Raw genomic sequence first — 12,147 nt, 5'->3', positions numbered from 1 at the left:
CGAAAGATAATTTAAATGCACTTTCAACCAATTATACACCACATTCATTGATAAACACAATTCAAACAAGTCATGCAATATTCACATTCAGAGAAAATACATAGAGGGTAACAATTAGAAAGCATAAAAGTAGATTTCCCAAACTTGTATCTGCAACTAACTTTTGAGAAATTATTTCTGAAAATTGAATTTAAAAATATCCATTTTTATTTTGCATAATTTCAGAATTTATATTTTGGTTTATAATTAAACATGTTCAAGATATCTTTTAACTTCTAGAATCTAAATAACCTCAAACTTTTCTTAAAAACCTAGGGGATGAAACTAAAAATAATCAATCAGATTCACCAACAGATATGGGGCACCAGCAAAAACTGGTAAATAGACAGAGAAAAATATTAAAACAAAAAAATAAACTCAATTTCGTAGTGTGAATGGAGAAAGGGTGAAACAGTTCTCATCATTCCCCGTCCTGTATAGTTCTTCTACCTCTTTTGCTTATATAAGTTCTATTTTTATTTTTTTTTTTAGATAAACAAGTTCACTTTCCAACCCATCGTAATAGAATATACCTATCCCGCTGGATTTACGAAGGATGAGAACCCAGTTAGCCAATGAAACAAAGAAAAGGCATACACTTGTCAATCAAACAGCAAAAATTCAAAATCCAGAAGGCGGTTAGTTTTTTGGTTCACCAAAAGCCTCGTACAAAATCTTAATAAAAGAAAACAAGTGGCTACTCGCCACAAAGAAAACTTCATATATGGTATGAGAAAAGCAGGGAACCCGTCCTAATAAATTGCTTTTACGTAAGTTTGCAACCAATGTAGATTCGAAATGGTGTGATGAAAACCTCTTTGCACCATCTAAAATAATCGCCAAAAAACAGAACTCCTAATGGGGTGATCATTTCACAGTCAAGATCTTGATGATAGATGCAGTGCCCACACGATGCAGTGCCACAATAGAATCCCCATTATGGCAGAGACCCTTGGACTTGGCATGTTGCATGGCAAATTCTATGGCTTCTTCAGTTGTTTCAGCATGAGAAGCTCTAGCAGAAGCTGCACTCAATACTGGAACCAATCCACGGAATATGAGGCTGTGTCTCGCAGGGGCCTCGTCACTGCATTCCCAGTCAAAGGTATCAGTCTTGAGCTCAGGAACAACTACAGAAAGAATTGGCATGCCTGGCCTGTATTTAGCCACCAATTTTGCAGTACTCCCTCCTCTAGTTAAAACCAATATAAGAACCGCTTTAGCCGAGTTGGCTGTTCTAACAGCAGAAGAAGCTAAACTCTCCAATGGGCTCATGGGTACTGGTGAGTGTTCCATAATCCTTTTAAACACATCTCCATAATCAAGGGTGCTCTCTGCTTCAATGCATATTTTAGCCATAGTTCGAACAGCAAGTTCTGGATAAGCTCCAGCAGCTGTTTCACCACTAAGCATCACACAGTCTGTGCCATCCAGAACTGCGTTGGCAACATCAGTAGCTTCAGCCCGGGTTGGCCTGGGAGATTTGATCATTGACTCCAACATCTGGGTTGCAGTAACAACAGGTTTTCCTTGAATATTGCACTTATAAATCATCACTTTCTGTGCGAGAAATATCTTCTCTATTGGAATTTCCATTCCAAGGTCGCCACGAGCCACCATAAATGCATCTGAATTTGCAAGGATTTCATCAAAGTTCGCAACCCCTTCTTGGTTTTCAACCTGTCATATACATTTGAAGTAATGGACAGCGTAAGTGACCAGGAACAAGTAAATACAGAGAAATGATAGCAACACACTATCATAAAAAATATTCTTTATTATATAATTGAGAGAAATCGACGTGAGACCCTTTAAATAAAGGAGTGTGGACCCATTAAATAAGAAGTGACAGCGCATCATTTACTAGGACCCACATTGATTTCATTCAATAGTGGCATGCTGAAAAAGAATGAATTAGATAAAGTGTTGTTAGCATTCCTTTTAAATGTAACATTATAATAGAGATAGCAAGTAGTTAGAAATTCATAAGGTAGTTTAGTTTCTTTAAAGAACACAACAAATTTGACAGATGATATCCTATATCATACATTAGCAGGAATGTAAAAGGCATCTCAAGGATATTACAACTAATTCAGAATAATTAACATTTCTTTTTATTCATATCTTGAATCACTTTCCTTTTCCATAAAAGAGAACACAACACAACATACCTTAGACATGAGCATAATGTTCTTAGCATGTTTTCCAAGAACTTTCCTGACTTCCACAAGGTCAGAACCTTTTCGAACAAAAGAAAGAGCAATCATGTCGATTTTATTGGGAATTCCCCAGGCCAAGATATCTTCCTTGTCTTTCTCTGTCAAAGTTGGGAGATCCACTATCACTCCAGGCAAATTAACATTCTTCCTCTCACCAAGAGTGGCAGAGTTCTCACACCGGCATTTAACCAAACCCAATTTTTTGTCACACGATAAAACTGTAAATGATATGGTGCCATCCGCACACAGTATCACCATTCCGGGCTTCACATCCTCAGCCAACTTTTTGTAGCTCATACAAATCATTTTTTCATCACCCTTTATGTCATAGTCAGTGGAAATTGTTATTTCATTACCTTGTTTCAGTTGGACAGGCTTACCATCCTTGAGAAACCCGGTTCGAATCTCAGGCCCCTACAACAATGTAAATAGTCAAATAAAATGAAAGAAAATTATGATTATGGACGAAAGTTTATTAAAAATGATTGGCCTCGTCTACCAAACAATACCAACGCAATATCAATCAAAAGGATTGTATCATGCAATATTCCTCTTGACAAGAATAATGAGATATGTATCAAAAGGACAAGGGCTTCAACTCAGTTAGATAAAAGCACCTGGTTTACACAAGCACCAATGTAGTAGTAAGAGCCGATCTTTATGCGAAATTAAAGTCTTACTCCACTTTAAGGAACAATATATGATAACAATAGCTTGACAAAGGATTTAGCCATAAAATATAATCCATCATTGATTTGAAACATTGATAAATTGAGTACCCTTTTTGCTCAATGGTAATCTTCATGAAGGTATAGGGACCTCAAAAATACTCATTTCTTATAACCTTATGCACTTCAAAGTATACGAAATCTCAGCTGCATTGGTTTTTCTAACTTACAAATAATGTCGGGTAGCGAGGAGTCTCTGACAAACACAATTTAAAGGACTTGGATCCTCTCATATGTACTTTTTAACAGAAGAGGAACCACTTAACAAATCCTAATAATTTATTATGTCTATTACTTATGCTGCGAGTAAAAACCAACAAAAAAAAGAAAACCAAAACCAAATGAAACTCAATGTATTACAAACCCACTAACCTACTAAAGCAGATTCACTTGTTCCCTATCATTCTTGCGTAGTTATAGTTAGTGTTTATTGTAAAGAAAGATTGTAATAAATAGTTACGATTTATTGAATCAAACCTCTCCTCTTAACAGCAAACCAGAGAAAATCCAAATTTCAATTTAAATCCTTATGGATACATACACATAAAAAATAAGATCATGGGTGGGAGGTCACAACTGATTGTTAGATAATCTCAATTCTCCAACACTCAATCCAAGATTAGATTTGATTCATGCAATATTATCAAATCTCACTATTAGCATTCCTCACACACTTCACTTTCACAAACAAACACATGTACAGTCAGATTAGACAATAGCAATCGATCACAACCTATTCCCATCAGAATCAGAAAATCAGCAACAATCAAATCAAACATCAGATTTCAAAAATATATAAAAAAAAAAAAAATCGGCTACGAGAATATATATATATATATATATATATATATATATATATATATAAATATAAACATAATCGCAATTAAAGAAAAGGTACAAAAGGATCAAGAAATAGAAATCTCGTGCCTTGGTGTCGAGCATGACAGCGCAGAGAATACCGGTGTTCTCCATGGCGGCTTTGAGGTTATCGAGGGTTTCTTGGTGGTATTCATGGGACCCATGTGAGAAGTTGAAGCGAGCAACGTTCATGCCCGCTCGTAGAAGTTTCTCGACCATCGGAACGGAACGCGATGCGGGTCCCAGCGTGCACACGATCTTCGTTTTGGGTCTCTTCTCTGCCTCAACCGTCGTCGCCATTTCTGCTTTAGTTCCTGTGTCTCTCAAACAACGAAAACCACTCTCTTTGTTTTTCAACCAAAACACGCAAAAGAGTAGACAAGACAAGAAAGGTTGAGATGCGACTCTTGTATTTTATGCTCCCTGCGACCTTTTTTTTTATTTCTTTTTTTAAAACACTAAGATTGTGACACTTTTGTAGGAATACCATCCACATACCACCAATCCTATTTTCCTTCAGTTACATAACAAGTGTACTGTAAAAATTTTATTTTCTTATTAAATTTTTCTATTTATATTTCTAATTATTTAGTGATAGATGGTTAAGAGGTGTAAGATCGAACTAACTATACCCGAAAAAACAAGGTGCACACTTATATATTTATCAAGAAATTTACACAAAGTTATGATTTAATTACTAAATTTGTATACAACTCTTGTCTCCTTCGTTTTTAAACATGGGCCATAATCATGATCAATAATTACATGATAATGTGTAGACACTTTTCAAATTTGAGTAACATGTTGTCCATTAAGTTACTTTTGTCTACAAATCTCAATTTCTCCCTACCTACCACTTTAATTTATGTAATGTATAATAAGGTTTTATCTTTTAATGATAAATTTTTGTACTTCATATTAAATACGATAAATTTGTTGATATTTTATCCAACTCGATGTATGGTCCTATGTATGTTTCCATGGTTTGGTGAAAAGATCATGTTATTATGCCATATCTAAGTCTACCAAAGGAATGCTATTTAATAAATTGCTATTTAACCAGAAGTAGTTATTTATATTGGCAAAGAACTTCATGACTTAGGAATTTCATGCAAATTCACAATTATCTTAAATGTGAAGAGACCCTCAAAATATGGATAATGATTTTAACTTAACCAAAACATATAATACATGAATGACATGCAAAATGACAAGAAAATATTTTGTTAGAAAATAATAAATGAAAACCTTGTCACTTATAATATGAAATATTTATTCAAGACTCTAGGTATTAATTTTCTAATAAGGTTCCTATTTGATGAGTATTGAAGGTAAGGAGGATCTAAACTAGTTTTAAATAAACAAGTTATTGTAAAGTATAATTTATTTTGTTTATAAAATTTTAGAAATAAGAAAATTTTACGTTTACGTACTTTCTTGTGCCAAATAGTATTTTTTGTAATTGAACCCATTAAACTCAACAAATGAGGGTTTGTAAATATTGAAGAGTTAAGAAACAAAGAGCGGTAGAAGACATTAAAAACCTAATTCAAACCATTCAACATCTCACCAAGATAGTCGAAGGAAACAAAAATTGTCAATAAGAGGGCTAAGGCATGACAAACATAAATGAAAGACAAGCATGACACTAGCATAAAAAAATGTGCTAATATTTTTACACATAAGAAAAATTCCTAATTATCTTCTTTTGATTGAATTTCGAATTCAATTTTTCTCTCCCATGATCTTTGGAATTCTTGACCAAATTGAAGTTCTTTCAAGTGATGTTACAACTTCCATAAATCCATGCATTTATTTCTTCCACTTTCTATTTTTCTCTTCTTCCATAATTATTGTTTAATGTGTATGTTCCTCTTCTACTCTTAGTATAATATTTTGGATTGAAATTATTTTCAATGGAAAGCTTTTTAGTGTTCTTTATTCTTCTTGTTATTGTGTTGTTCTTATTATTCTTATTATTATCTTGTGTTCATGTTGCTATTCTAACTCTTGAATGAAAATTTTCACACTTATATAATCCTAACGATTAAATTCATGTTTGATAGTTAGCTTCCTTGAGTTTTCAATGCATAACTATGTGTGATAGATATTAAAACACAATCCATAACAAACACAAGCTAAATACAACATGAGTATCATCAATGTTAGAAGTGTGGTTGAGAATCCAATTGCAAGTGAAGTTTTTTATGTAATTGCCTGGGGATTTTCCTTCTAAACCATGACATCATCCTGAAAGGGGTTACCATGATATGTCTTGGTAGTTGTATATCAAGTCTACCAAGGTTCTATTTTTGTTGATTCCATATATCCTTTATACTTATTTCGAAGTTTATAATATGCATATAAGACCTATAACAAAGTTCACTTGTACTAAGCTAATTTATGTAATAGAACTAGATTGACCTACACTTTCATTGAATCACCTTTGAGTTGGTTTATCACTTTTACAATGTTTTTTTTTCTCAAAAATATAGTGTTAGAGCAAAAACCCTATGTTTAGCATTGATAATGTGTTTAACAACAAAATATAAAATATGATGTTATATGCATAAGATCTTGACAAACAAGTGTTCCATCTAGTCAAACAAACATATAAATAGATGATATATACACGTAGTTTGAAGCATTTCATGGTACACGTCAAATACTTATAAATGTTTATTCCATGTTTTCAAAGAATGTTTGTCTCTTCATTTCTTACAAGAGAATTTTACAATGAAATGTCTATATCAAAAATCTATTGAAGAATGCACCTAAAGTTTTTCAACGCTAACAATTAAAAGGTGGAATGATAGTCCTTCCTAAAGAATCAATCTTATTAGGTCTTATGCTTTACTCCAATTTGGAAAAAATTAGTTGTCTTAGTCCTACATGTCATGTATTAAAGGCTTTTGTAGAAAAGAGATATGCATTTAATACTGCATGAAGAGCATTTAATGCATCTTCAAGCTTAAACGCAAACATATGAAAGGCAAATTAGAAAAACTTCACAATACTTCACAACAATTAAAAGAATTTGTAGTGACTCTTTCATACTCAACATTTATATATGGAACATCTTTTGAAGAAGAAAGGTTCACAACATTCACAGTGACGAGAATAATAACAAAACTCTTGTAATCTGTAGTAATCCTTAAGTTTTATTGTGAACAAGAACATTGTTGTGTTTGTTAACAACCTACAAGAGTATTATCAATATTTCATAGAACATTATCCTCTTTTAGTTAGTAAATTTGTGATTGTTTAGATCATAACTTTGTGTAAAGAAGGTGTCTATTTAGGAGTGACTATGTGTTCAAACAATACTTAGTGCTTAGCTAGGATTGATTGTGTGTTCAAAGAGTACTTTTTGTTTAGTAAAAAGTAGTTATGTTCCAAATAATACTTTGCCTTAGTCAGGTGTGATTCCAGTCCAAATAATAATCTATGTTTAGCCAAAAGTGGTTAAGGTTCAAATAATACTCATCTTGTATCTTATATCATTACCAATGAAACATGATTGTATTGATAAAAAAAATTGAATGTAGTAATGTAAATCTCTCTGATACGATCCTAATCAGAAAGATTACGATCTTTTTTTACTTTGGATTTCTTTTGTAAAATAAACAATAAATTGAGAGTAAAGAACGTGGAAGAAGACAAAGAAGGAAAGTGCCACAATTTATCATATTGATAAGCAATGGAAGATTCACCACAAAGAGCTCCTTCTTTGATAACAATCAAAGGGTAGACGCCACAATCAACAAGGAGAACATCTTTGATGTTGAAAGGATCCATTGCTTATGATCCTTGTTCCAAGGATTTCCCTTTGTTGTTATCTCCATAAGTCACGAATCATTCATTCTTTAAACTCAACTTTGCAAAATTTGCTTGGTCACCAGTCATTTGCCTAAAACAGCCACTATCTAAATACCACACGCTTAGTGATCCAAGTCCCTCAACGACAAGTACAATTCGCAAAAACTTAATAAAAGGTTTGCCCAGTGAATTTTGTCTCGCCTAACAAACTTACAACTTGAAATTATGCTAAAAGTGAACTATAAGCTATGATATTGATGTTTCAAGGACTTTCAACTTCTTGTATCATCAAAAGTCTTGAAGATATTTGTTCTTCTATTCGTTGACTCATTGACCTTGTCATAAGCCCCTTGAATTGCCATGGTTCTTCTATTCAAATCATTGATGTATACTACAACAACAAATAAAATAGGAATAGAAAAAAAAGGCAAAGATTGAGTAGAAATGAGAGATGTATCACTCACTGAAAGACGAAAACAAAAAGGCACTAGAAAGGATATATCTTTCTAATACCCTATAGCACATCTTCTTACAGAGAAGTATAAAAGTTGCTCGATCCCTCCATAATAGTATTAACAACAATCCCTTTTCCTCATACTCTCACACTCCTTGAATAATAGGGTTTTACTCTCTATAAATAACTTTGCTAGCCCAACATTCTCTTTTGCACCTCTAGTTATTAGAGATATGTAAAAAAATTCAATCATTCAACTAGATGTTAGTTTATATTTTTTTCTTTCTATTTTCCTCTCTTATTCGATTATGAGATGCAACAGTATAGGCTTTTGGGCCTATATATATACTCTCTTTGTACTATTTCTTGAATGAAAAATAAAGAATACAGTTTTAGTTTTATGATTACCTTTCTCTTCCATATTCTTTTATAATATGGTATCAAGAGTCGAAAATTGATCCACAATGGCCAATCAAAGCTCACACCCTTCCTAGTTTTTCCTAATTCTATAGTAGAAAAGTTTGATTATTCTAATTACTTTCATTGGAAACAACAATTTGAGCCTATTATCAAATCATCATCTTCATCACTTTGTTGATAACCCCGTTATCCCTCCAAGGTTTCTTAATGATGAAGATCGTGATGTTGTAGTTGTCAATCCGACTTATAAGGAGTGGGAAGTTCAAGTCCATATCTTACTTTCTTGGTTATCATCAACCTTTTCCAAGTCAACTTTGTCATGCGTCCTTAGAGTTGCTCACTCCTATCAAGTATGGGAACAAATTCATGACCCTTTCTATACTCAGACCAAGGCTCGTGTGAGGTAGCTGCACACTGATCTCCGAGTAACCTTTGTTGAAAACAAAACCATGAGCGAGTTCCTTAGAACCATAAAATCCATTGTCAATGAACTCACTGTAATTAGGTGTCTTGTTAAACCAAAAGAATATATTGACACATTTCTTAAAGGTCTTTCTCCGAAATATTCCCCAGTGATTTCAGTCATCGAAAGCAAGTTTGAAACACCACCAGTCACAAAGGTGAAGGCGCTTCTTCTAGCTCATGAATCTCGCACAAATTGTTTTTAGAAAAATTTTCTTTCTCCTTTGATCAACTATACCCAACACTATGATCAATCAAAAGTTCAAGAACGTACCAAGAACTATAATCGCATGGGTTCTTATGATTATTTCATCCGTGAACGCACTAGATGTGGATGTGGTGGAAGATTTACAAGCTTCTAATGTCAAATATGCCTCAAATATGAGCATATTGCAAACTTCTATTTTTATCGAGTTGATCCTTCTTATCAATGGAATTAATTTCTTATTGTCTATGGTCTTGCAACCACTATTGTACTCTCTTAATCAATTTCTCACTTGCCCAAACAACTGTATTAATCTAAGTGATAAAACTACAAATCAGAACACTCAAGGTGTTCCTTTTACTACGATGGCAAATTTAGCACCTCAAGAACAAACCACCTGGATTCCAGACTTTAATGCATCATATCATGTGACAAGGGAATCACAGAACATATAACAATTTGATCACTTTGATGCTCTTGATAAAAAATACATTGGCAATGGTGAAGGTTTGCAAGTTCTTGGTATTGGATGTTCTTGTTTAAAATATTTCTCTATTTTACTTATATAATTTGTTGCATGTCCCATCTATTACCAAATATTTACTTAGTGTTAGTAAATTTTCTCTTGACAATGGTGTTTATTTTGAGTTTTATTTTCATTATTGCACTATTAAATATCAGGCAACAAATGAAATTATCCTTAGAGGTATCAATGGTGTTGATATATATACTCATTTCCTAGTCTCACCACTCATGTTTGTTTTTCTACTTTCTTATCAAAGATTTCACAATCTTACCACACTACCACCATTATTGTTTCATCTAAATCTTTTAATATTGGTTCTGAATGCAACAATCTTTGGCACACTAGATTAGGCCATCCAAATGCTAATGTCTTAAAAATTGTTATGACTAATTGTAAACTTCCATCATCTAATAAAATTGTTGTTTTTTATACAATAAAATTGTTGTTTTTTATACATCTTGTGCTGGAAAGTCTCATAGACTTCCTTCCTTTGCTTCTAAAATTGTTTATAGTTCTCTTCATTTAATTTTTTCATATTTGTGGAGGACATCCCATGTTCCCTCGATCAGTAATTATGTTTACTATGTATCTTTTATCGATGCATACTCTCATTTTACTTGGTTTTATTCTGTTAAATAAAAATTTGAAACTCTCAATATTTTCTCAAAAAAAAAAAATCAAACAATGGTTGAACTATAATTCGAAACCAAAATTAAAAATCTCCGAACTTTCTAAGAAGGAGAACTCAAATATTTTACAAACTTTCTAAACACATTAGCATTATACATAGAGTTGCTTGTCCCTATACTCATCACCAAGACGGTGTGGATGAGAAGAAACATATGCACATCACTAAGTTAAGTCTTACTTTACTTCATCATGCCTCACTTCCTTTAAAATATCAGGACTATTCTTTTCAAACAACTATCAACCTTATAAAAAAATTGCCCACTACCTTATTAAACTTTTAGGTACCCTTCATTGTACTCTATAAATAATCTATTGATTATAACTTCTGATATTGTTAGGATGTGCCTGTTTTCCCCATTTTAAACCATATAATAATCACAAGTTAGACTTTCGTCCTCAAGAATGTGTCGTTCTTGGTTATTTTATATCTCATAAGGGTTATATGTGTCTATCCAAATCTAGCCGCATTTATATATCTAAGGATGTTTTGTTCAATGACAATAGGTTCCCTTATACTGAATTATTTTCAAGTTAGACTGATTATATTCCTCAATCTAATCAATTTTTCAATCTCACTCATAATCTCACACCTCTTATTGTTGTTCACACTAACCCAGCCACAACTAGTCCTTTTGAAAATATTGTCGCAACCGAAATTGCGACGGGATGACGAACCAAAAAGAAAACAAGTTTAAAAAGAGATTTGGAGTCGCCACCATAGTTATTTTTGGAAAACTACGGAAAACCATAAAAATAAAACAAGTCTGCGAAAAACCAGATTTTAGATCCGGGAGTCGGTTACGCATAGGGAAGGTGTTAGTACCCTATCGCGCCCACCCGAGGGCGGTACCTTTAATTAAAAATGCAAAATCGATATGGTTTTCAAAATGTTAATTTTCCCCCAAAACAATGAAACAAATAATACTAAAAAGAAACAAAAATATTTTTTGATTTTTTGGGCCCGACAAGGATTGACCTTGGTCCTACGTATTCTCATTTAAAGTGAAAAATCAGAGTTACGTAGTTCTTGAAAGATATTTGGAAAACAATTGAGAAAATGATTTGATTTTTTGGAAGTGAACCTGACAAGGATTGGCCTTGCTCCTACGTATCTCACGGTGGAGAATCAAGGATCACGTAGTTCTTAAAATGATATATTTGTTTAAAAACGTTGATGTTTTTATATTTTGAAATTTTATATTTTTTTTTGTATTTTTGAATTACTTGAAAACATGTGTCATACGACGCGAGCAGTCAGACAAACATTAAAAGAGAAATAAAACTATTTTTGGTATTTTTAAAAATGAGTGTCATACGGTGAGAGCGACCGGACAGACATTAAAAGAGAAAGAAAATTATTTTTGTTTTTTCGAAAATGAGTGTCACATGGTGCGGGCGACCGGACAGACACAATAAAGCAAAAGAGAATATTTTCTCATCTTTTAGATTTTTTGTATTTTTTATAATTTAAAATATTTTTTTTCTCAATCTTTATTTTTTTAGAAAAAAAATAATAAAAAAAGGATAAAAGTGAAAAAAAAAACAATAATAGGGTGCATGAGTAATGTGTGAGGTGCATGAAGTAAACATAAAACACAAGCCCAAAAATGAGAAACAAAGACATAGGGGATGCATGAAGTAAATGTGAGGGTGCATGAAGTAAACATGAAACAAGTGTGGTAGAGGTGCGAGGTTAGTAAATATCAAGAGGTACTCGCAGCATAAAA

At 32.8% G+C, this 12,147-nt stretch overlaps 1 protein-coding gene across 1 annotated transcript; it reads right to left on the bottom strand.

The window, feature by feature from the left end:
- Positions 1–615: 615 nt before the first annotated feature.
- On the bottom strand, positions 616–4,243 carry LOC114177636 (Pyruvate kinase family protein). Its single transcript, XM_028063062.2, has 3 exons — positions 3,914–4,243; positions 2,211–2,672; positions 616–1,719 (listed from the first exon to the last, which is right to left on the bottom strand). Exons 1-3 carry the CDS (start codon positions 4,142–4,144, stop codon positions 907–909), a joined length of 1,506 nt encoding a protein of 501 aa, XP_027918863.2. The 5' UTR covers positions 4,145–4,243; the 3' UTR covers positions 616–906.
- Between the last annotated feature and the right edge of the window lie 7,904 nt (positions 4,244–12,147).

This window comes from Vigna unguiculata, chromosome 3, assembly GCF_037176805.1.
Source record: "Vigna unguiculata cultivar grain cowpea cultivar isolate G323 ecotype 2 chromosome 3, ASM3717680v1, whole genome shotgun sequence".
NCBI lineage: Eukaryota > Viridiplantae > Streptophyta > Magnoliopsida > Fabales > Fabaceae > Vigna > Vigna unguiculata.
Note: the sequence above shows the minus strand (reverse complement) of the source record. Positions and strands in the feature narration are given on the sequence as shown.

What these genes read in the sequence shown, in the direction of transcription:
- LOC114177636 (XM_028063062.2), bottom strand. Translation starts at nt 4,144, where the DNA reads ATGGCGACGACGGTTGAGGCAGAGAAGAGACCCAAAACGAAGATCGTG. An exon ending in CTGTCATGCTCGACACCAAG is followed by an intron (nt 2,673 to 3,913) that starts GCACGAGATTTC and finishes ACATTGTTGTAG; the next exon opens with GGGCCTGAGATTCGAACCGG. An exon ending in ACATTATGCTCATGTCTAAG is followed by an intron (nt 1,720 to 2,210) that starts GTATGTTGTGTT and finishes TGTATATGACAG; the next exon opens with GTTGAAAACCAAGAAGGGGT.